At 35.5% G+C, this 26,650-nt stretch overlaps 2 protein-coding genes across 7 annotated transcripts in view; both read right to left on the bottom strand.

The window, feature by feature from the left end:
• The window catches only part of SCFD1 (sec1 family domain containing 1), a 103,989-nt gene extending 94,494 nt beyond the window's left edge, over nt 1–9,495 (bottom strand). For 2 of the 5 annotated variants that reach the window (XM_011941849.1, XM_011941850.1), the window contains exons 1-3: nt 9,213–9,361; nt 3,453–3,523; nt 1,301–1,389 (exon numbers count right to left, since the gene is read on the bottom strand). Coding sequence is in view for 3 of the 5 variants with exons in the window: in XM_011941845.1 (XP_011797235.1) it covers nt 1,301–1,389; nt 3,453–3,523; nt 9,213–9,276 (224 nt within the window). In the remaining 2 variants the exon portion in view is untranslated. Of the gene's footprint in view, nt 1–1,300; nt 1,390–3,452; nt 3,524–9,212 lie in introns of all 5 variants that reach the window. The other 3 variants (XM_011941845.1, XM_011941847.1, XM_011941848.1) reach the window with 3 other exon arrangements.
• A 2,844-nt stretch (nt 9,496–12,339) lies between these two features.
• Nucleotides 12,340–26,650, bottom strand: part of G2E3 (G2/M-phase specific E3 ubiquitin protein ligase) — a 60,644-nt gene continuing 46,333 nt past the window's right edge. The window contains exons 11-15 of one of the 2 annotated variants that reach the window (XM_011941843.1): nt 26,087–26,394; nt 23,816–23,997; nt 19,538–19,710; nt 16,378–16,568; nt 12,340–15,603 (exon numbers count right to left, since the gene is read on the bottom strand). In XM_011941843.1, coding sequence (XP_011797233.1) covers nt 15,347–15,603; nt 16,378–16,568; nt 19,538–19,710; nt 23,816–23,997; nt 26,087–26,394 — 1,111 coding nt within the window. In that variant the 3' untranslated portion in view covers nt 12,340–15,346. The remainder of the gene's footprint in view (nt 15,604–16,377; nt 16,569–19,537; nt 19,711–23,815; nt 23,998–26,086; nt 26,395–26,650) is intronic. The other variant, XM_011941844.1, reaches the window with a different exon arrangement.

Genomic DNA, 26,650 nt, shown 5'->3' with positions numbered 1-26,650 from the left:
ATCTGCCCACCCCGGCCTCCAGAAGTGCTGGGATTACTGGCATGAGCCACTGAGCCTAGCCCTTCTCCAAATGTTCTACTAGATAAGTCCATGAAGTACTGCAATTTGTTTTATTTTTATTAAACATATCAGAAGCAATATAATCACACAAACTTAACAGTTAAGACAACATAGATAGCCTCCTATGGTGATTAACAGTCATTACTTCAGTCACTTAAATTTTTCATATTAATGATTAATTAGATATTCCTTTTTTAAAAAAAAGTATAGAGAGTCTTTGACTTACAATGGTTCAACTTAGGATTTTTTGACTTTATGATGGTGCATATTCAGTAGAAATCATACTTTAAGCACCTATAAAAACATTCTGTTTTCAACTTTCAGCACTGTAGTCAATAAATTACATGAGATATTCTAGTTTTTTATTTTATTTAATTAATTAATTAATTACTTTATTTTTTTTTTGAGACAGAGTCTTGCTCTGTTGCCCAGGCTGGAGTGCAGTGGCAGTCTCAGCTCACTGCAACCTCAGCCTCCCGGGTTCAAGTGATTCTCCTGCCTTAGCCTCCTGAGTAGTTGGGATTACAGGTACCTGCCACCATGCCTGGCTAATTTTTTTGTATTTCTTTTTTAGTAAAGATGGCGTTTCACCACATGGCCAGGATGGTCTTGAACTCCTGACCTTGTGATTCGCCCACCTTGGCCTCCCAAAGCACTGGGATTACAGGCGTGAGCCACAGTGCTCGGCCTCGACAGTTTATTATAAAGGAGGCTATGTGTTGGATCTGACTTTGCCCAACTGTAGGCTAATGTAAGTGTTCTGAGCATGCTGAAGGTAGGAGAGGCTAAGCTATGATGTTTGTGTTAGGTTAGGTGTATTAAACGCATTTTTTTGACTTACAAAATTTTCAACTTACGATGGGTTTATAAGTATGTAACCCCATTGTAGGTCAAGGAGAATCTGTGTATTTAAATTAAAGGAACAAATCACTTTTAGAGCTGGAAGAGACCTTAAGATTACTAGTTCTTTTCCTTTACATAGAGGGTAAACAAGACACAAGGGAGAAAATTTAAATTCTGAAATTATAAAGCCTCAGACCGAAGATTTTTTTAAATCCCAGAAATAAGGGGGTGAATAAAAGATGATATGGGGAAAAAATGTTCAACACTACATAAATACTGTAACCTAACACTATTTTTCTCTATAAATGTTCTTTAATAATTTGATTTCAAGGTGGCCAAAATTTTTAATAATGTATTTGAAAATGAATGCCCCTATTAGAAATATGTAAAAACTTACAGATGCAGAGTGATTCCCATGTCTCTTAGCTCCTTCACAGATAGCAGAGGAGAGATTATATCTTGGCCAAATCTGTCATAAATGAGTACCTATTAAAAAAACCACGTGTCATCATTAGCATTGAACAACCAATAGTGAACCTATATTAAGACAATCTTGAAGCAAATTTTATTTTAACAAATCATATATACTGAATTATTATCCTTTCCTCAATTTAATATTTTCCACCATTATTTACCCAAACGTCCATCCAGGGATTAATACATTCTTAAAGCATTACTACTCAGGCTAAAAAAATAAACAGTTATATCAATTTCTTCTTATAAAATTCTTTTTTCTAGGTTTTAAAAAAATAGAGACTATAAAATCCTTAAGCTATAATAAACAACTTTGAACTTAAAGCCAATTCACGTTCATACCCTTATTTTTTTTCTGGTTCATATATATCTTTTCTAAAAACAGATATGTAAAAATTAGCCACTTTGAAAACTAATACATAACGAGTTCCAGGACTACAATAAAAAAATTTAGTATTTTAAGCATCTCAGGTTAAAAAGATAGTCATCCAAAAAAATTAAGTCCCTGGCTGTGGCACAGTGGCTCATGCCTGTAATCTCAGCACTTTGGGAGGCCGAGGTGGGCGGATCATGAGGTGAAGAGATGGAGAGCATCCTGGCCAACATGGTGAAACCCTTTCCCTACTAAAATAACAAAACTTAGCTGGGCGTGGTGGCACACACCTGTAATCCCAGCTACTCGGGAGGCTGAGGAAGCAGAATTGCTTGAACCTGGGAGGCGGAGGTTGCAGTGAGCCGAGATTGTGCCACTGCACTCCAGCCTGGCGACAGAGCGACACTCCATCTCAAAATAAATAAATAAATAAATAAATAAGTCTCTAAAACACTTCCTCACATTTTCAAAGTATTAAAACAGATAGTTTTGAGGAGTGGTAAGATCTCCAACAAGGCTTTTTAACTCAAAATTAGCTTCACGGTTAAGGCAAATAAAAGAGATCCTCAACTGGTAATCGTTCTCCACAACTACCTCAATAATTATTTATGAAGAAATTGCTAATGAGAGAATGAAACATGTTGTTATGAAAACATGTTTTCTTGAATGCCAGAATTTCCTTTAGAGAGACTAAAAATCTTTCTGCTCTGGTTATAAAAGGTTCATGTTGCATCTTTCAAAAATCTTCCCTCTTTTAATCTCAATACATATGTATTATTAATTTTAATGATATAAAAAGTGATGGGTAGGAAAAGTATCTGACAAAAATTTGTACCCAAGAAATTCTCAAACTATTTCAACCAAAAGCTCAATATTGGTCTTAGAAACAAACAAGTATAGTTTATGCAAGAGGCAATAGGAAGATGCCCACAAAGGAACAAGAAGGAGAAAATTAGAGAATACTCTGGAGCTTAAGCTATGAAATCAATAGACAACTTTAACAACTTTTAGAGTTAACCCAAAGGACTTATAAAGACTCAAGAGAGTTTTCAAAACACCCTAAATTCTAAATATGTTGATTCGTTCTTAATTTTTAGCAAGAGAGAAATATAAAGAGACTGTTACCCAGTAAGTTTAAACCCAATCAACTATATTATAACATCTGAAGAAAGAGAGTCTGCATGAAGTTTAAAATGAAGAAGCCTAAAGAATGGGAATTTTTAAAGGCTTTCCATTATTTCTCAAAGGAAAAGTTTGTAGATTGCTTTCTGATTCAATTAACAGTTTCATATCTCATAAATTAATAAACTGGTATTACAGTTTACAGATCATTTTCTCATGAGTTTGTTAAAATAATCCAGGCCCTCTGAATGTGACTAACCCCAAGCAAACTTATAAAATCCGAAGTCTGGACTTGAAAAGCTAAGGAACAAAATATCAACCAGGGTAAAGACCTATCAGTGACATCCTACCAAAGAGATCAACTGGACTCCCCAGATGAAAATTACTATTTTACCACCTGTCTCACTCCACAGAATGTCTGTTCAAAAGATTCATATTAAGAGATCATGTTAAATAAGGATAAAACATTCATGATAACTAATATGTGTTACTTCTTCCATATTATAATAAATTTTCTCCCATTACCACCAATAAGGGCTGAGAAAAACAGAAATCAGTTCCCATCAAGACAAACTCTTACCTTCCATACTGGTTCTCCTGTGCTGTTTTTAATATGAGGCACATTGAAATTCAACATACGCTTCAAAGCCACTGAAAATAAAAAGTTGTATCAAATATTGTCATTGTTTTTTAGGATTTTATTTTTCCTCCATCATTTATTATTTACTACCCCAAAACAAAATATACTAATCAAATGTAGTAAAACTGATTAACCAAATGACTATATGTGTAGAACTAGGGGTCAGATCTTGTAAGACTATTCCATCGACAGCTAATTGGCATTTTGGGAGATTTCCCAAAATACAATAAGCATCTGTCCCCAGATGAAATCGTGGGAAATGTTCAGGAAGAACTTGCAATGGCCTCAATACACTGATGCTGTTACCTGTGTATTGTCTGGTTGAAAGCATAGATTAAGATAAGTCCTTTTTTTTAAGTCTGAGTGGTCTAGTGAGAAGGATCAGTCCTTCTTTCTTTCTTTCCTTTTTTTCTTCTGAGACAGAGTTTCGCTCCTGTCGCTGAGGCTGGATTGCAATGGCGCAATCTCAGCTCACTGCAACCTCTGCCTCCCGGGTTCAAGCAGTTCTCCTGTTTCAGCCTCCTCAGCAGCTGGGATTACAGGCATGCGCTGCCAGGCCCAGCTAATTTTGTATTTTTAGTAGTGATGAGGTTTCTCCATGTTGGTCAGGCTGGTCTAGAACTCCCGACCTCAGGTGATCTGCCCACCTCGGCCTCCCAAAGTGCTGGGATTACAGGCGTGAGCCACCGTGCCCGGCCTGGATCAGTCTCTCTAGAACAAAATTATCCATGGCATATTCAATTGGTTCATATACAAAACCTTCATACAGCAGATCTGTCTATAGTTATGTAAGTATATTTTACAACCAATTTATCCTGTCAGATTCACTAAAAAGTTGCTTAAAATTCTATGTCCCTTGGGAAAACAGACTTTCCCATATAGTAGGTAACTGATAATTCCAGCTGAGCAAATATACAACATCAAAAATCACAGTTATGTCTGTTACAGTATTTTGTGCTATTTATCACTCATCTGTAACAGTGTTACAGCAAATGAAAATCCCTTAATATACTTCTTTGTGAAACTGAGATGGCCAAATATTCAAGAGAGTATACTAGTTATAATACCTTGATTTAATTTTTATAAAACTGACAACCTTAAAATCCACTTGGTTGATTGTTAAAAACATTTGCATCAGGCTTTAAGTAATACAGAATAACCTATACTCCAAAGTCCTATGAGAGAACTATATAATACTAAAATCACCTGAATATCAACTTACAGCATATTCATTCACTCACAAGAAAAACTTCTATTAAATGCTTGCTTGCTGAGGTAGGTATAATGCTGTTAAAACTGCTATCACTGAAGAGACTGGACTTCAGTGATACATTTGCATACTTATGTGTGTGTACATACTGTTGTGCTAAACCCTTATTGCCTCCAATGGGGATGATACCATGTTTGAGAGGCCTAAGAAGAGACCTGGAGCCAGGCAATGAGACATGGGGTTTTACTGGGGGCAACACACAGAGGGGAGTCCAATGACAGTGGGCTGGATAGGAGAACTGTATACTCAGTGGTGATGCGCTGGGCAGGAGAACCATAACTGCACACAAAAAGCGGTTTATATAGCAAAAATTGGTTTATACAGCATTTTCACTTAACATTTCCCTAACAACTTCCACCTGGCAACCTTCATCAACCCAAAACTCGGGGCCTTGATCCACTGCATGGCCTATGTTTCACCGGATGGGCTGGGGGCTCAGATGTTTCTCACAGACAAGCAATGAATCTCCAGGTGGGCCATTTTCTGATTTCCTAGCTTGGAACACATATCCAGGTGTGTCTGCAACACAGGGTCATTCTCAGGGCATGCTTAAGTTATTGCTATCAGGTGTATTTACTATACACTTACAGACATAATTTTTGGCAAAATGTTATTACCTCATGTCCGGCCAATAATACACATTACCAATAATTAATACCTACTTCAGAGGCCCACAGGTGTTCTATTAAATAAAATGTATTTTATTTAATGTATTATAATAATATATTAAATATATTTAATACAATGTAAACAAAAAAACAGCTTAACACTTAAAACTGAAATAACACAGTAGGCATGGAAGAGGTTCCAGGATTAACTCTCCCACTGCGCACTTGCAGAGCTCTTCCTCCACCTCCAGGCAATAAAGACACCATCACCCTGGCACTCACGCCCACGAGGGAGGAAACCCTGTTTCTTGGAACAGCTGTTCACACTCTTGAAGCCTAGTAACTTGGAAGAACGAAAGCCTGGGCTGCCATGTAAGCCTCAGGTGTTTAGTATGCTGCAGAGTTAGGCCTTAGCTAACTGAAAGAGGCCAGTAGCAGCAAATAAGATAATCCTACACTTGCCTTCTCAGCTCAATCTGAGATTTTCTCCAACTTTGAGCCTTGGCTAACTTATTAAAACATATTTGGATACAGTGGATTTGTTAATGGAGTACACGGCCTGTGTTCAGAGTTTACAAGAACGTAATTTTACTTTTATCAGAGTTTACCCAAGGCTTAAACCACGACTTTTAAGTGAAATGACAAACCATTTTCCTTACTGGCTCTAAACATACATACTACATGTTGAGCATCCCAACTCTTAATATCTGAAACCTGAAATGCTCCAAAATCAAAACGTTTTAAGCTGGTGCTCAGATTTTCAAATTTGGGATGCTCAACCAGTAATATTGCAAATATTCCAAAATCCAAAACACTCCTGGTCCCGAGCATTTTGGATAAGGGATACTCAACCTGTATGCATAATTCCTAGACTTGGTTAATGTCGTTTCACATTTACCTGGAATGTTTTCTTCACACACGCACTGAACAAATACTGTCAACTATACTTACTATTCATTCCTTCAACATGTTTAATGAGTGCTCACCACAGGCACTGTAGTCATTGGGGACCTAGCAACTGAAGAAAACAGTGAATAAAATCGCCTGTCCTCAAGTAGCTTTCATTCTAATTGGGGGATAGGAAAAAAAAAAAAAAAAAAAACTAAGTAAAACACATGGAATGTAGATCACGGTAAGTGCTATGAAGAAAGGTAAGATTGGGAAAGGGGAAGATGGAGGTGGGGTGTAATTTTAAACAGAGTAATTGGGGAAGGCCTCCTGAGAAGGTAACATTTGAGTAAAGACCCAAAGGAAGTGAGGGAGTGAGCCATGGAGATTCTCTCTGAAACAGTATTCCACAAAGAAGAAACAAATACAAAGGCTCAAAGGTGGGAGCATTCCTGGTGGGTTAAAGGAGAGGAAAGAGAAATAGGGAGTGAGGTCCAAAAGCTACATGGAAACCAGATCGTATAAGTAAGGCCTTGTAGAACACTGTAAGATCACTTTGGCTTTTATCATGGTTGAAATGGGAAGAAGCTGGAAGATTTTGAGCAAACACATAGCATGATCAGTTTGGGCACTGTGTGAAAAATAATGAAGGAGAACAGGATTGTAAAAGCAAGGAGACCAAACAGGTTACTGCAGAAATTCATGGTGGATAGGATCTGGAAATAGCAAAGACAACAGTCAGATCCTGGATGTATTTTCAGAGTAGAACTGACAAGATTTACTGAAAGATCTTACATGAGACATGAAAGAGACAAGTCAAGAAAACTTCAAGGTTTTTGACCTGCAACTAAAAGGATGGAACTGCCATTAACTGATATGGAGCAGACTGAGTTCAGATGGGAGGGCCAGACTAGGGATATAAACCTGGGAATCATCAACATAGAGATAATACTGAAAGCTAAGTTGCTAGATGCTAACACTAATGGGACCCTGCAACGTTGAGAAGCAGGGAAGAGGTGCAAGAACCTGTAACGAAGACGCATTCAATGAAGAACAACAGTAACACAAAGCAGGAGGCAACTGATTCTACCTGTTGAACTGAAGGTATGGATAGAGAGGACAGTAAACCTGGAAGAAAGGAGATAGCTTGTGAGCTTGTGGGATGACATTCAAATGATCAATAAAGATTTTTCAGGCAGGCAAAGCAAGAAACAGGCATGTTAGTTTACCTCTATTTTACTTTCTTCACCTGTAAAATGGAGATAATAATACATAATCACCTAAAGCAATGCCTAACCATAGTAAATGCTCAATAAATGCCAACAATTGTCTCATCCACCCAAATATTCTAGTATCTAGAATATTTGAGGATTGTATCTAGTATCTAGAATATTTGAGGATTGTGAGTTATTTCCCAAAACATTCTCAATAGGCATGAGGGAAATAGCTAATTCTGTATTACAATATATACACAAGGATTTACCTTCCTCTGAAAATGAGGCAGAATTCAATGACAATAAAAATTTGATAAAAAATAGATCTAGCACAATCTATCTAGTAATTCTGTAAAATTTCAACTGTTTATTTCTGCAGAAATACAAACGATTAGATTTTAATGATCTACAAAATTTCTGCATACAAGTTTACTGCCATGCAAATTTATTTTTCAAAAAGCTCTCTTGTATTGGTACAGTTTCACTGACACGTTATTTTAATATGTAGTATAGTTATCAGAAACACAGTATTAAAACAAATGGAGCTTCTATTTGCTTAAACAGATACAATGAATGGCAGGTATGCCCCAAATCTTATTTGAACTTCCCTATATTTGATTATGCCTGGACTTCACCTGATAGGTTACACTAAACTATTTACTGGGAAAAGCAGAACGCAACTCAGTATCTTTTGTGTGTCATTACTAGATTGAAGTCTAACATTTTTCTTTAATTTCTTTAAATGCCAAAGAAAGGAATCAAGTACAGCCCAAATTCCTTCTGTAGGTCATATGAATTATAAATTCATTTTCCTATTCATATTTATATCCAACAGGGCATAATTTCAGCAAACAGAATTCCAAGTATGCACATTCTTGATGCCTTATTTCTATTAGCTCCTCAGAATAAATGGCTTGAAAACTTTTAAAACAACTAGTTAAACCTTTAGTTTGTAGCTAACAGGTATAAACCAAGTTGTCATAAGTTTTCAAATAAGGCAAAACTAATTTCTAAGAGGGAAAAAAATCCCAAAACTCAAGAATATGTAGCTTCTTACATTTCTCTGCATAAATACAAGCTATAGAAACATGCTCTATTGAAGATAAAATATTATTTTAAAACAATAATTTGTCAAACAATTAAAATGAGAAAGCTATTAATTCAATTCTTCAATGCCTTCCAGTAAGCTGAAGGAGAAAATCTTTATCACCAGGCATTTTTCTGCAGGTACCCCCAAAAGGCTGGTCCGGAGTAGAGAAGTGGCGCAAAGCAGGCCGCTGTGAAAATACCTAAATTCTGTAATTGCGGTGGAAGTGCCAGAAAATGGGAGTTCTCTCAAAAATCAAAACCAGAACTGAACCACGCACAGAAACAAACTCGGAGACCTCATAGGTGGCAACATAGATAAGAAGCTATCTGCTGCCAGATCTTGTTGTGATGGCCTTCTGAGGCCCACTAGGAAGGAGACCAGAGCAAGGCCGCAGCAATCCGCCCACCGCTAAAGCTCCTTCTGCACCACAGGAGGAACCGAGTCAAGCTAATGGCATCTTCTCCCCCAAAAACTCCAAGGGGAGGGGCTCTTGTTGCTCTAGGGACTGGATTAAACTCCCGGAGATCGCTCTCCGAGCTGCACGCACCACGACCGAGTGAGGGCGACAAGCAAAGGGGAAGAATGTCGTCGGGGCAGTCACGAAGCTTCAAGAAGAGAGTAAGTCAGTACCTGTCTGCCTTTCCCGAATACTTGCTGCTGCTGCTGCTGCTGTCGCTGCCGCTGCCGACGCCATCTTGGTTCCCACGAGCCACTGCCCGGCTGGCGAGCGGAGCGAGGGGATGACGTGGCTGCCCTTACCGCCCCGGAAGCAAAGCCCGGAAGGGCGGGGCCAAAGGGCGTGCCTGAAGGCCGGACTCCACCTCCTCCAGGAAGACCTCCACTCGGTAGAGCCGGGAGAGCCGGTGCAGGTTAACTCAGTGCCCTGTAATGTTAGCCGAATACTACGAGTTTTTATCCTATCTTATCAAGCCACACTCTCTCAAATGGTAGCAACATTAAATTGAACTCTTAGGGTAGGAGCGTGTAGTGCTAAGAACCTAATTACTGAACTGTTGGCTTGGGGGCTTACAGAGCACTGACGGGGTGATAATACTCTAGGAGTATAAGGACCACAGGACTTAAGTAAATGAAGCTCCTGAAACACAGGCAACGTTTTAACGTTAGCTCTAGTTTCTCAGTGCAGCAGGAATCTTCCCTTTGCTCCTTTTTCCAGAGAAACACAAAGCATTGGAGCTTTAATCTGGCATATTTCTCAGTCGCATCTCTTAAAAAAAAAAAAAGGTCTAGCTTTATAGTGGCGTTCTGCTGGCATGGACAGGGGATCCAGGGAGGTACAAAACGAGAAATTAGCATCTCTTCTTTCCTTGTAGTAATTGCAAAATGACATTGCCGTGGGAAGGAAGTTGCCCAGGCTCAAGTGCGCAATCAGGGCTCACTGCAGCCTCAAATTCCGACTGTCAAACGATCCTCGTGCTTCAGCCTCCCAAGTAGCAAGGGACTACAGCGGCACACCATCAGGACAGGACAGGCTGATGTGCTGGGTTTTTTTTGTTGTTTTTGAGATAGTATCTCACTCTGTCGCTCAGGCTGGAGTGCAGTGGCAGAGTCTCAGCTCACTGTAGCCTCGACCTCCTGGACTCAAGCAATCCTCCCAAACTATCCTTCCACCTCAGCCAACCCAGTAGTTGGGACTACAGACAGGGGCCACCACGCCCAGCTAAATTTTTTTTTTTTTTTGGAGAGACGGGGATTCACCATGTTGGCCAGGCTGGTCTTGTGCTGGCTGTTTAATGTACACTTGAAGCCACGTGACCACAAAATTTATGGGATTTCTAAGTGAACTACCGCACCCTGCCTCCGGGGTTCACGCCATTCTTCTGCCTCAGCCTCCCGAGTAGCTGGGACTGCAAGCGCAAGCGCCCGCCACCCCGCCCCGCTAAATTTTTTTTTTTTTTTGGAGAGACGGGGATTCACCATGTTGGCCAGGCTGGTCTTGTGCTGGCTGTTTAATGTACACTTGAAGCCACGTGACCACAAAATTTATGGGATTTCTAACTTAATCCATAGGTTTTACTGTATGACAAAAATAGATACACAATGACAGCTCATTTCCCCAGAGTTCACTGATGACACTTCATTATGAAGCTGCACCAAATTCTGAAATGAAATCAGACTCTGTGCCTCAAAAACTTAACTTTCAAAATTATATAAATGAAATCAAGTTAGCCTAACGATTATGTAAGATTGTTTTATAGTGTGAAACATTGGCTTTTTTCATTAATAAAAACTTTTTGTGACATTTAAAATAGGTTATCTTATTTTTAATGCTATTAGGAAACGTCCTAGCATTCAACCTACAATCTTTACAAGAATTACATAATCTCTGCTGGGTGCGGTGGCTCACGCCTGTAATCCCAGCACTTTGGGAGGTGGAGGTGGGAAGATCACCTGAGGTCAGGAGTCCGAAACCAGCTTGGTCAACATGGTGAAACCCAGTGTCTACCAAAAATACAAATTAGCCGGGCGTGGTGGTGGGCACCTTTAATCCCAGCTACTGGGGAGGCTGAGGCAGGGAGAACTGCTTGAACCTGGGAGGCGGAGGATGCAGTGAGCCGAGATGGCGCCACTGCACTCCAGCCTGGGTGAGATTCTGTCTCAAAAAAAAAAAAAAAAAAAAAAAAATTATGTAATTTTTTTATAGCTAATTGGCATATTCATTAAGAAATTAACTGGAATACGTGTGTTTCTTCAGTACTGTTACTAATATTTTGAAGGAATCTTGAATGATCTGGGTGTGTTCCAACTAAACAAACTATTTCTGCCCTATGGGAAAGTTCTACTGCATTCTACAGTCTCTATGAAATATAAAATATCTGAGAGCCCAATTTTGCTCATTTGGGTCCTTCCACTTTCCAATGCAAATCCATCATCGAGCCACTTCAGTTCCATCACAGATTCCCACCCAAGACTATGAGTCGTGTTAATATCACTAAGACAAATTAAAAATTGATGTACACTGCATACATATGAAATGATAAAAACTCCTGACCGAGTGCACAGAGTATGGGCAATACATTTATAGAAAAATACACCCCACAGAAGAACAGCAACCATAGACAAACAGCCCTTGTAAGGCTGAGACTGAATAAGGTATTTGTTTTATTAGAATCATAAAGACTGAAAATAATCTATGGCTACAGATTGTTCATTAACCTAATTTACTATAGCCATTTATCTGAATCCAGATTTTTGGCTTAAATAATTTATTCTAGTAAGCTATTTTACGTTAGAGGATACAGTTTTAACACAGATTCCCTCATTTCTATAGGTTCCTCGGTGTCAGACAATAACTGCTTGCTTATAGGATCTCCTAAATGTGGAGAGTAAAGGAATCTTGTATCTTTCAGTTTTGTCAGAGTCTTAATCTTGTTAAATCCCAATAAATTACTTAGTTTATATAGGCAGTTTATCTTTAATGGCATAAACACATTTATTTATTTATAAAACTTTGTTATAAATGTCACGCTTTTTGGTTAATCTGGCAGCCTTTAAAAAGGGTATAAATAGGCTGACATATAAACTATCGCCTAGCATAATACTTGGCATAGTGTAGGTACTGGGATATGTTTAGGAATTAGAAAAGATAATGGTCAAAATCAGAACTTGAAAACTGAGTCTCTTCAAGACAATCTAAATTTCCCTAAACCACAGATAATATACATTCAAGTAATTCATCATTAAATGTGTTATGTTTTGTATTGCATTACTTGAAGCATGAAACTTTGTATTGCATTACTTGAACCATAAAAACTAGTTTAATAGCTTATTTTAAAAGTAACAATGCAGTACATAATAATCACTGTATAAAAGAATTACATGTTTATAATGTAATAATTTTGTTCTGATCATTTTCTTATAATGACTGAATGCTAAAGGCACAGTCACTGAAAAAGCTTACCTAATATACTCCCCTTGACTTAGTATTTAGTACTGAATACAGAAGTTCCAATAGCTTCCATATAATGAGGGGAAAAATTTACAAATGCATAAAATAGAAACTGAGGTGAATTCTCATGCTGGGTAATCAAATAAAGGCTTTTTACTTAACCCAAACAAAAAAAATCACTTCCTCAAATTATAGAAACTAAATATTACAAAGTAGAAAAGTATAAGTTTCTGGTGAGATATTTTAAAGAATATCTTGAATAGTAGAGAACTGTATAAAAGGTATTAAAATAAAGTTTCCATATTGGAAACTGTTTAAAAACAATGAATATCAAACGAACCAAAACCATTAACAATAGATGCATTATAGATCAATTTATAGTTTTCCTCAACATTGAGAGCAAGAGAAAACAGCCTTAAAATATACAATGTTTAGGCAATTGCAATATTTAAGAAATATATACACACATTTATAAAGATTTATAGCATAATTCTTTTTTAAAATCTAAAATAAGAATTATGCACTGGTTATAAAATGAATAAGAAAAGAACAATTATAATACCAACCATTTGACAAAATGACACTGCAGAAAATAAATAACCTACAGGTTTCTCTGATATTCCTTGACCATACAGATTAATCTAAAAATCCTAATAATGGAACATCCTTCAAACCAGAAAACATTTCGCAAAATAAATATTTATGCTTCACTTGAAAACATGAATATCCTAAATTATTTACACCATCTTATCACTAAGGCCCTGTCTATATATAAAGTAAGTCAAAAGAAGAATTGAAATACTGTTTTTAATTGTAGCTAACCCAAGTACACTGCTTCTCCACTTGCCACCCCCACCCTAACAAAGTATGTGTGTGTGACTTACCAGCTTTAATTTCTACCCTAGGGGAAATTAACTAAAACTACAAACCAGAAAATAGCTTTAACTAGGTTTTTTTGGTTTGTATTGGTTTTTAACTGTTATAAAAACAAGGTGGATAAAGAAACAAAGTATCTTTTTATCAACATATTTGGAATAAAAATTGTATGGCGAGTTTGGGGTTTATATTAGCTATTCAAACTCTTTGATAATTGATCTTTCAATTACTATTGATAAGACAAAAGAATTCAACCAAAGACAAAGAAATGCGTTGTTTAATGTTATTAAATATTTCAAGTTAAAGTAAAACTAATTTGCTAGGTATGTTAGTGTATAGATTGAAAAAGACATGAGGGAACAAAGAAAAGTACACTAGAATTATGTTTTAGTTGTCCTTTGGTATTAAGAGATACATTATCTCTTTCAAATCTATTCTGTTACTTTTCTTAAAAAATATCAATAATTTAATGATATTTCTTAAGAAGGGTGAGAATATGACAACAGCTGACACCTGCTTTGTGTATTAAGAAAAATATGGTTAAAACATTTTACTTCCCATAGTTATTTACCTATCATAATGATTTACTTTCATGGAAAACTCAACCATTACATCATTTAAATCTGATAATAGATTAAGGACATCAGACTTTGTTTTCCAATTTTTTCTTTTGTGGGAGTATAAATATGGGGACATGACTATGGGACTATATATTTTCACATTGTTAGCACATTGTTAGTACAGTTACTTTTAGGTATTGTCTTTTAGTAGCATTATTCAAGTTAAAAAATAAAGGAAAAGAAGGAAAGCATTTATAAGAAGGATACACAGAAACACAGCACTTATCTCTGAGCGGTGACATTAGAATGGGTTTTTCTTTCTATCCTTTTTACTTTATTTATGCATTGCTTATATAACAGATATCATTCAGGAGCAATGAAGATAACTGTATAATGCTATGGTGCCAACTTACCTTAGCATACAACCATCTTGATAATAAATAACGGTCAAATGGTCAAACCTACCAATTCACAGAGATCATTTAAATACCTAAAATGATTATGGATCAGATATACAGAAACACAGGATACAGAAAACAACAACAACAACAACAATTTCCCATGATTAAAGCCAAGGCTTTAAAGAAGACACACTTTCTTAGGTATTTTCAACTAAATGTTATCCACCTCAAAAGTGTTTAAGCTCGTGGAATGTCCATCGATTCCAGAAAATTTGTGCAATTCTGCTTTTTTTTTTTTTTTGAAATGGAGTCTTGCTATATTGCCCAGGCTGACTGAGCATTTCGATTCTCCCACCTCAGCCTCCCTTATAACTGGGATTACAGGCACATGTGCCCAGCTTAATTCTGCTTTTTATATAATACTTCCAACTAGGCATAATCTAACTGCAGTGTGGGTCATCTTAATATAAATCAGTAATCTAAAAACATTTTAAACAACTAATTTGGTGACATCCTAGAAAAGCATGCATAGTAACACAAATCCCAGAATATAAGCCTCTGATTTATATAACAAAATTTAACCAATTAGCTTTTCTATTTAATGCTTTAAAATAAAATGAGGAATAATTTGAAAATTGAATAACCTAGAAAAATTGTGGCATTCTATATGTAATCCTAATTTACAAAAAATGTGAGTAAAACAGTTTTTACTTTTATATACCATGCTACCATACCTAAATAAAATCCTTACAACCATTTTAAGAATATTTATATTGAGGTTTATAAAGTATGTATATAAAGAAAATGAGAAACTATCACCTATTTTGACTAGTATGCTTTAACAAAAAAAATTTTTTTTAGCCTAAGTGGCCATAATACTCCTTTATATTAATATCATAAATTTTATTAGGCCAAGAAACGAACTAGTTTGTTCAAAGTGATGGTGAAAAGGTTAGTGAAACAAAAGAGAGTAATCAACAGCAGCTTTTCAAGAAGCTTCTCTTCGTTCAATGAAACATTTTAATGTCCAATGTAATGAGAACTGTCTTCCTTTTCTAGTTTTAGAGTGTTTCTTATGGTGAAGTCCATATTTTCTTGAAACTCTTTATATGTATTGGTGACTGGAATTGCTAAACAGTTATTACACTTGTTTCCAACAGGAAAATCCACATGCAAACACTCAATTGAAGGAGTGGGTTTAAATCCAGCTGGAGGAATGGAACTGCAACCAGTTGCAAAAATAAGAATGTCTTCCATTGTTGTTGTAGATGTACCATCTGAAAAAATTTACCAATAAAAGAGAAAAAGAAACAAAAGTAAATCCATGTTATATATTGCTATCATCATAGATTCTTCTCCAAACAGATTTGGAATACTGAAAGGCATAGACTCCCACATTTGTTTTGGGCAAACTAAATCACAAAGTCAGGTATAGTAACAGGTAAACAGTACATAAATGAATCTCAAAGTAGAAAGACTAATACAATCATTTAGTACAACTGCTTATTGTATATTTGACCGCTTCTAGGTCATCACTATTTGATACAATAGTTCAACAAATACAGACAGAAAAACTAAATGGTAAAAAACCAAAAATCTAGCTAAACAAAGTTTCAACTATAAGTTAAATTCTTCTCCACTCTATTAGGCAGAATGATTTTACACTGCTAATGCTCAATGATAAATATCATTGTTACAGCCCTAGTGGAAGAAGAATAATTTAGTTTAACTTCAAGTTGAAAATGATGAAATAGATTATTAGGATTAAGACTGTTCTATGCTGTGACAATAATATTTTCTAGAAAGAATGCCTTTCATCTCAACTTATCTAGAGAAAAAAATTACAAAATATAAATTTACTCTGTAAACTTTTCTCATCATTTTTAACTTGGTCACATAAACTTGCTTTGAAATAACTTTCTTTTGTAAATACGGAGTTAGCATCTTAATATTAATACCAAAAGGCAAAACATACACACATAAAACCCCCAACAAATATGCTGAAACAAATATTCTGAGATCGTTAAAAGTAAAATAAAATATCCACATACCTTCAACAGCCTGTAAGTAACTGTTCCAAAACCCCAAAGCTTTTACATCAGGTAATGTGTGTACTGTAAAAAGATCACTAAGGATTTTTGCAGAAAGACTCTCAGGTTTATGACACAGGATGCTACAAAATGCTTCTGGATAAGCCTGAATTTTCTCCAAAACACCAAGGGTTTTCAGACCCTGCTTAAAACTTAACAGAAGAAAAATAATGAGCCAACATTCATACATGTGTGTTTGGTATTATATTAGGGAATATATATTTCCAGCTAATTTATCTGGCATTTTTTCAAAACAGCTAATGATTTTTAAAAAACAACCAAAAAAACCCTAAAAGAGACAATCATATTTTCAGATGTGAGGAAAAAGAGAAGATATGGATATACTATACATGATACTTTCAAATCCATAAGCAAATACATTAATATAAAATGACTATTTTACATATCTACATTATTTGGCTATTTATAGTTTCAAAACTAACAAGTTTTTATTAGTAAGAAAGATGTCAAAATCTGAAGTGTTTTACACTTCAAAGCTAATTATTATAAAAATTAAGTTTCCCAGATATTACCAAGCGTGATAAATCTTCATTACATAAAAATGTAAAACCTATGTATTGTTAAAAAGAAATTAAGATAAAGCAAATGACAGATATTTAATATACATGACAGAAAATTAATCTTATTCAAGGAATACAAATTCTTCTGAAAGATCAATAATAGGGAAAATGAACAAAAAATATCTGATTAACAAAAGAAATGCAAGCTGACAACTGAATAATTTTAAAATGCACATTTTCATTAATAAGCAAAGAACAGACATTATCATTTTTGCCTGACTTCCTAAATTTCCTATTCACCTCCTCAGATACTCTTGTATGTGAGTGGGATTTTGTATGTGAGTGGGACATAAGTTTTAGAGTGCCAGGAGGAGAATGTTATGGTTTCAATGTCTCATTTGAAACTCATGTTAAAATTTAATGGCCAGTATAACAGTATTGGGAGATAGGGTCCTTAAGAGGTGATTAGGTCACAAGGGCTCTGCCCTCATGAATGGATTAATATCATTATTGTGGGAGTGGGCTCCTGATAAAAAGGGTGAGTTCATCCTGATTTCCAGGGCACATCTCTGTCTTGAGTGCTCACTTGCTCTTCCACAATGCTATGACACAGCAAGATAGCTCTCACCAGATGTTGAGCAGATACTGGCACTATGCCTTTGAACCTCCCAGCCTCCAGAACTGTGAGAAATAAATTTCTTTTCTTTATAAATTACCAAGTCTCAGGTATTGTTATAGCAGCATAAAATGAGCTAAAAACACACATGTTTATCTGTTATCATTAAAAAGAAAAACAAATAATAAAAGAATAAACCACAAAAAAATTGCCAAAATGGTTACTTCATAAAAGGTTGAATGGTGGATGGACATAGTATGGATGAAACCTATACTTCTTTGAATATACTTTCAGTATATTCTTATTATACATTTGACTTTGGAACTATACAAAACATTTTATATAATTTTAAAATAAAATGAAATTTAATAAAAATTAATCACTAAAAATAAAAAATGAAAATGCAATTTATGCCCAATTTTTAGTCACACAGAAAATATTCCAATGACTTATAAGCACAACAATTTGATAATGTTAGTACTGTCATTCTGCGACTATTGGTTATGAAATGTGGAATAAATCACATGAATAGTTACTTCATACTCAAATTCTCCAGTGTCGTTAAGAACTGGAATTCTCAACACAGGACAAAGAAAATTTTAAGTAAAAATCATGCAATAGGAAATCTGAATTGGAAGTATCAGGACACACTCATAATGGATCTTTAAAAAATGTTTGATTTAAAAAAAATAGATAAAAATACATTTAAAAACCCTTGACTTTTCTAATTTGGGTTCACTGAAAAGTCCTAGATACCATGAACAACCCAGCAAAACTAAGACTCCCTAGCATCCAGACTGCGGTTGTGAATTACCCATTTCCCATTAAAAATAACAAAGGTTCCTTAGGCTAAAATGTACAAAATGAGTCTGAAACACCTTGTGATACCATATAGCAAAAAAGCTTACAAAGATCATTAAGGCTCACATCAAAAGAATTAAAAACAGCAACATAAAGAGACTTATACTGATCCAAGACATATAAACTTCAGTAATGATATTAACTATGAAGATTTTAAACACATCAAATATATTTAAATCTATGGATTAATGATACTACTTTTTTTAAATGAATTGATCAGGTTTGAGATGATATCTGGTATCGGCTTTAAAATAATACTGGAGTCAATAACAAGGGTGGGATATAGATGAACAAGACAGGCACAGGTTAGTAAGTGTTAGATCTGGATGGTGATTACAGACTGCTTTCATATGTGTATTTCCATTATTTAAAAAAATTGTAAGAGTGTAAGGAGATACATAAGTTGTCTAACTTATACCAGTGCTCTAAACTAAAAGACAGCAAAAATCACACATACTTTGTTAATCAAAGAATGGTCAATATATACACTACCCAGCAGATAAAAGGTACTCAATAAATAGTTATTAAATGAATGTACAGAGAATAGTTGGTTCATGTGGTAAGAGTTTTTAAAAGAATATTTTTTAGAAAAAAATTTATAATCTGAAATAGTGATTATTTCTATGAAAGCATCATACATTTACACAATTCTTTATTTTTTTTGAGAGGGGGTCTTGCTCTGTCACCCAGGCTGGAGTGCAGTGGCATGATCTTGGCTCACTTGGGTTCAAGCAATTCTCTAGCCTCAGTCTCCCAAGTAGCTGAGATTACAGGCACCCACCACCATGCCCGGCTAATTTTTGTATTTTAGTAGAGACGGGGTTTCACCATGTTGGTCGGGCTGGTCTCGAACTCCTGACCTCAAATGATCCACTTGCCCCAGCCTCCCAAAGTGCTGGGATTACAGTCGTGAGTGAGCCACTGCGCCCGACCTACACAATGCTTATTAAATGATCAGAACAGTAATCATCCCAAAAAGGCTTAAGTTATTATTTTAAAAGAGCATTTAAATTTTTTTCTGAGAAAAACATCTCTTATTACCAAATATATCTCACATTACAAGATAATTAACCACTTTAAACATGTAATTTGAGAGAGCCATATATTAACAGAAACAACTTACCTTTCAAAGGGTGCTTGGACTCTCTGAATTACATGGTATACAAGTATGTCTTTTACTAACATATATTTATCACTTAATGTCGTTATAAGTCTGAGACATCCAATTAACTCAAGGTAGTTATAGCATTCATTTATTACTGACTTTAAGTCAGCTACAGTTGTTGCAGTATTTATCTGTAACAAAGGAGAAAATACAGCCACTTTACCCATTTACTTTTGAGTGACATGTACATTTCAAATGATATTAATTTATACTCAAATTTCTGAGTACATATGGGTGCAGTGAAAGTAAACCAAGAAGTATTTTTCTAGAATAAATGTCTGATGATCCAGTTCAACAAATTTGTCTATTTCTGCCTTCAAGAAATCCAGAGTATAATGAAACTATTTGTAAAAAAGGAAATAACTGACACTGAAAAATTATATAGCACTAGGTGAGACTAGCAACTAGGGAGGCTGAGGTGGGAGGCTTGCCTGAGGCCAGAAGTTCAAGAACAGGCTGGGCAACACAGCTAGTCCCCTTCTCTAAAGAAAAAAAAAAAAAAGGCCTGTTGTAGGTGGTATATACTTGTAGTCCTAGCTACTCGGGAAGCTGAGGTAGAAGGATTTTGAGCCCAGGAGTTGGAGGTTCAGTGAGCTATGATCGTACCAATGTACTCCAGCGTGGGTGACAGACTGAGACCTTATCTCTTAAAAAGAAAAGAAAAAAAAAAAGAGAAAAGTTACCTAGCACTAGACAGGCAAGAAAGATGACCTGAGAATGCATGAAAAAGAGTATCAGCTGAAAATTAAAAGATGGACAGAATTTTACCAAAAGCATTTTAGTGAACAGCGTAAACAAAGAAATACTTGGCCATTTATGTGCAAGACACTTTCATACAGGTAAGCTCTTAAAGGTACAGATGGAAAACGTTAAAAATAGGAAACAATCCATTAACAGAAAATTTACTTACAATTTCATTTTCCTAAAACATTCTTAGAGATTTACATGACTTCTTCTCATTCATTCAAAATCTCTGAAGTTTTTCATGACTACTATGCTCAAAATACTATCTTTACACCCTGTCAGAGTAATAATTGGGTGTATGCTGCCTCATCCCTGCAAACCCTCAACCCTGCTGGGCACATAGCCAAACTTTTGCTGCAGCTAGGTGGGGCTACATGACTGTTCAATGGGATATAAGTAAAAACAATGTCTCAAATTTCCCTGCTCTCAACTTCCACTTTTCTCCTTTAAGAGCAAGCTTCAACCATGTGGATGAAGACAATAATGCTAAGTGTTACCCGATAATGAGAGGGAGCAACTCAAGTCCTTAGATGGTTTTGTAAATCACAATGTATCTCGAAAACACAGGGCCATCTGTATAAAGGGCCAGATAGCATTTTATGCTTTTCAAACTATATGGTATCTGTTGCAGCTACTCAACTCTACCACTGTAGTGTGAAAGCAGTCAGATCAGTAGCAAATGGACATGGTTGCCCAATGTAACTATTTACCAAACAGGCAACAGGCCAGAACTTGACCTACAGGCCATTTTTTTGGCCAACTCTTACCCTAAAATCTAGACAATGGATTTTACAGAGCAGTAAACATCTGCCTTTTTTGAGCCACTGTCTTTCTGTGTCTACGTGATACAGAAGTTTAGCCTAAAACCTAACTTATATATACTCCAACCCTTATCTATCTCCTTTCTTTATTCTGTTGTATGTATGTATGTAAGTATATATTTGTGTATATATTTATTTATTTGGGATGGAGTCTCGCTCTGTTGCCCATGCTGGAGTGCAGTGGTGTGATCCTGGCTCACTGCAACCTCTGCCTCCCAGGCTCAAGTGAGCCTTTCAAGTAGCTGGGACTATAGGCGCACGCCACCACACTCGGCTAATTTTTTTGTATTTTTAGTAAAGATGGGGTTTCACCATGTTGGCCAGGCTGGTCTCGAACTCCTGACCCCTGGTGATACGCCCGCCTCGGCCTCCCAAAGTGTTGGGATTACAGGCATGAGCCACTGCACCTGGCCATATTCTGTTTTATTTAGCATTATCATACATTTTACTACATGATGGCATATTATATTTGTTGTTTATCTTCTATGTTCTCTCTTAATGTAAACTCCAAGAAGGTACTGACTTTGCCTCACTACTCTATCTTTAGTAATAAAACAGTACAGAGTACATAGTATTTCTTAAATGAATAAATACTGGATAAAAAGTATAGAAACTGGAGTAGATAAAGCCATGAAGAGAGGTGAAGGTCTTAAATGCCCTAATGAAGAGCTTAAACTTTGTTCAACAGGGAATGAGAAGCCATTGGGGGATTCCTGAGGAAGAAAGCAATATGGTCAAAACTGTACTTTTGGAAGAATCATCCCAAATAAGAATATTAGAACAACATTCTAATTGCCTAAGCCTAGGGAAAATTTGAGTTTGGTAAAAAAGGCACACTAGAAATAGGAAGTAAAGGTTGACGATAAGTCAGTCTTAGGGATAGGTGACTTGACATACAACTGGAAAATGGAGGAGTATGAAAATGACTCTCCAGGACAGCTTGGAAATAAGAAATCTCTTGGAAAGAAAAAGCAAATAGGTAAAAACAAAACAAAAAAGCCCCCCCAAAAACAATCAAACAAAAAGTTCTGGGAAAAATACTATTTTCATCTTAAACATGCTGGACTCAATGTGCTACAAGACCCAGGTCTTATCTGTATATGAGTCCAGGGGCTCAAAAATACAGGTCTTTGAATCATTCAGAAAGATTACAGGAGAGAAGCAGCTCTCCAAATAATAAAGAATGAGGACTGTTAAGACAACACTGAAAAATGCTGTTTCAGGGGTAAGAAGAAAAAGAAGTAAGAAGTATTAAAGAAGAGAGAACCATCAGAAGTAGGAGGAAGTACAATATTAAATAAAATATTCCAGAGAAATTCTAAGTGGTAATTGCAGAAGTCACAGCAGATGAAAAATTAGAAAAGGCCTTTGGACATGGATATTTAGAGCCTCGGATATAAACTATGAACTAGCTAACTTGAGACTTGTGGTAGCGACAGAAGCCTGATTACAAGAAATAAAGAGGAAATAGGAAGTAGAGACAATGAAGCTTAAATACACTTTTTTTTTTTAGTAAAGAGGACACAAAAGGAAAAACAAAGAATTAAAGGCGTCAATTTAAAACACAATGTTAGGATAAGCAGTCTTAGGGCAAATGAAAGAATTGTTATAATACACTATAGCAAGTCACACTTCAGCAGTGCTCACTCTGTGATTTAGAAACTGAGGTTGAGTAAGATTAACATGCCCAAAGTGACACAGCATATAGTAGTTATAAGAGCTGGCATTCAAAGTAAAATCTGACTTCTGAGCCTATGCTTTATTTTATTTTATTTTTTGAGACGGTGTCTCCCTCTGTTGCCCAGGCTGGAGTGCAGTGGTGTGAGCTCGGCTCACTGCAACCTCAATCCGCTGGGTTCAAGTTATTCTTGTGCCTCAACCTCCAGAGTAGCTGGGAATATAGGCACACGCCACCAAGCCCAGCTAAGGCCTATGCTTTTAATCATTAAACAACACTGTCTGTTAATTGAGACAATGGATAGAGTATGCTTAAGTAGGAGGGAGGTGAAGGAAGAAAAGTTAAATGGCTTACATTGTCTCAGTTTCTAAAGCAGTAACATGTTGGCAATGACACTTATAGGGCATTATGATAAATGAGTGTTTGTATATGTGACATGTTTAGTACAGGACCCATTATAAGTGCTGAATAAATTGTAACTATTTTTAGGTGGATGCATTAAGTCCTCCCTGATCCCTACCACTTGTTCCCCTTTGGAAGAAATTCAGCCTGGTCTTTCTCTCCATCTATCATTCATACTTCCCTATAGAAGGAAGGACAAGTATTCTAACTGGTAAGCCAAATCCTTCCTCTCTTCAGATCCACCGGCCTGCATCAAAGCGCACTTTCATCTGCTTTCTAGTATGCAATAGGGAATCTGCCTCAAGTTGTCTCTAGCAAGGCAGGCCTGAGGAGTATTCACAAGCCATGTTGAACACAGACCAAAATCACATCATCCAACTGGTTTTACCAACATTAAACCTGCACTTTAATCTCCAGCCATCTGACTTTTAAAACTATCTTTTAACTGGTTCAGAACTCCACTGGTAAACAGAAATATATGTTTACAATCCCTAACTCCTTCACAGATATTATTTTATTGCAGATCAGTCATTTACATTAAAAGATACCTAGAATGTAGTGTGCCTTTTAATAAACAGATCCATTGCTTACCCTGATTATAATCTGTGCCACATCAAAGTCTGAAACATCATCTAAAATTGGCTGGGTATTTTCTGGTCCATAAACAAGGCAGTTAAACAAGGTTTTAGAAAAGAAACCAGGTGAAGGACCACCGTGAACTAAAGAAATGGCAAGCATTTTGCCAGCTTCATAGTAAAGATTCTCTTTCAGAGCTGTAAATACAGATGAAAATATATCAAATACACTTCTATTATTATAAGATCACCATCATTTTAAATATATATTAAAAATTAGTCTAAAAATCTAAGCATTAGATAAATATAATGCTTAGAAGCTACCATTATGTAGAAAATATAGATCTCAACTAAAATACAAAAAAAGACACATTTTTCTGAATATAAAGTAAAAATCTATTGTAGAAAACATAAAACACAATAAACATACCACCATAATAACCACTGTAAACACTTTGGTGTATAGTCATGCACGATATTAGGATGTGGTGGTCAAGAATGGATGAAATACATTAAAGGTGGTCCCTAAGATTATAATGAAGCTGAAAAACTCCTATGACCTAGCGATGTTATACTGTCATAGCACAATGCATTACCTTTTGTATATTTAGATATATATATACTTACCATCGTGTTACAATTGTCTACAGTATTCAGTACAGTAACATGTTATACAGGTTTGCAGTCTAGAACCAATAGGTTTTACCATATAGCCTCGGTGTGTAGTAGGCTACATCAATCAGGTTTCCGTTAAGTACACTTTATGATCTTTGCACAATCAGGAAATTGTCTACTGACACATTTCTCAGAACACACCCCTGTTACTAAGCGACAAATGAATGTATTTGTTCCTCTTTGTATATATAAATATAAAAACAATTTGACTTATATTTTATCTACTTTATTGTAAACTTTTTATCATACTGCTCAAAATTACTCAAATCTATAGTTAATAAATGTATTTAGACTAACTTAGAGATGTACTATAATGCAAATCATCCCCCTATTACTGGCTATCCTGGCTAAGTGACATTTCCAACTATATGAGACATAATGTTATAGTCAACATCTACTCACATATTCTTGTTTATATTTATTTGATTAGGATTCCTACATATGGTATTAGTAGGTCAAAGGATAGGAACATTTTTAAGGTTCTCGATCTGTATCACTAAATAATCTTTCCCAAAGGCACAAATTTACTCTCAACAGTATATGCTGTCTTACCTCACTGTCAGAGCTTGAATTAAAATTGTCATTTCAAATGTATTAGCAACTATGATGTGTCAAAACAATCAAGTATATTTTTCCTTAATTTTTAAATTGTTGAAAGCACATTAACAATACCTGCGCAATAATCTTACAAGTTACATATTCATAATCACATTTTACAGATGAAGAAACTGAGATCCAGAGAGAGTAAGTAACTAAGGATGTAAAGAACTAGATAAGTACAAACTTGACTTCAGATTCTGTGATTTAAATTCACGTACTCTCCACCGTACCAAAGCTGCCTTGAGTTAACATTACTATTTGGAAAGCTTTTTATTTATTTTTATGTTTTATTTTAAAGGGAGTTTATAATTAAACTGTGTGAACCATACAGAGTAAAAATGATGCTTTAGGCAATGGTGAGGATGTTTACAAAAAATATAGCAGGAAATTCAAATGAAATGAAACGAAATGCCTTCTCATTTTCTTTCGAATTTCCTATTGCAGCAAAAGTAGTAAAAAAGCCCCTAAAAGAGAATGCTAGAATTACCCACTGTTTTGAGATGCCTGTTATAATTACCTTAAGTTCTCACCAGTAATAGTAAAGACAGACAACTATCATATAAATAATTGTGCAAAAAAAAAAATTATTGCAAACAAAAGTATACTGAAAAATTGGTTACATGTGGACCAGGAAACTATGTTACAAAAACTCTATATTAACTGCAAATTCCAAATATACAAACAAGAAGAATTCAAATAATCATCCCCATTTGGCCACTCTATTAAAATGAGATTAGAGTGAAGATAAAGTTACACTTAATTATGGATTAATTTTTAGAAGAATATTGCTATAAAGAATGTATATTCTTAAATAAAAAGTGTTTCACCACAAAATTTACTTTTTCAACTGTCACTCCCCCTTCCCACTTTCCTGTGATTCCATCAGTAGTTTATTAACAAAGTGAACTGTATATTTAGAGCACAGGTATTAAATATCAATTCTAACCAGCTATCTATCTCTTTTTCTATACATGTGATATTTGGTATATACAACAATAAATAAAATAATTACCTTGAGAATTTAGAGACAAGTTCTTTGACAAGGACCCTTCAAACAATGATGAGTTCTCAAGATGCTGCATTAAGAGACTCAGAAATTCTTGCTTTGATCCAGGATGCTCACTTCCAAAATTATCATTTTCAATAACATATGCTACTTCAATTGCATATGAAGGATTAAAGTTTCGATTTCTGAATGCATCTAAGGCACTAGTCCAGATATTGGCTTTGTTGATATATAATCTTTTAGTTTTTTTTTTAATTTGGAATCCTAACTCTATTAATAGTGTTGATACATTTCTTCTAAATTTGCTGCCTTGCCTATAAAACATGAATTTAAACATAGAGATAAGTACTTTAAAGTACTTTATGTGAAACAGCAGTTATATAGCCAATAAAACATGACGAGGGAAAAAAAAAGATTAATAGGATATTCTTCCCCAACTTCCATCCAAAATCGTACCAATGGCTGCTACTAGAACCAAAAACAGTTATTTGATAATCTTAGTTTTAAATTCTTGATTCCTCACCCCAATCTTTTACCAAATTAGAATCATTTACAACAAAGTTGATAGAT

Source organism: Colobus angolensis, unplaced genomic scaffold (assembly GCF_000951035.1).
Source record: "Colobus angolensis palliatus isolate OR3802 unplaced genomic scaffold, Cang.pa_1.0 Scaffold202, whole genome shotgun sequence".
Taxonomy (NCBI): Eukaryota; Metazoa; Chordata; class Mammalia; order Primates; family Cercopithecidae; genus Colobus; species Colobus angolensis.
This window is presented reverse-complemented; position numbering and strand designations above follow the sequence as displayed.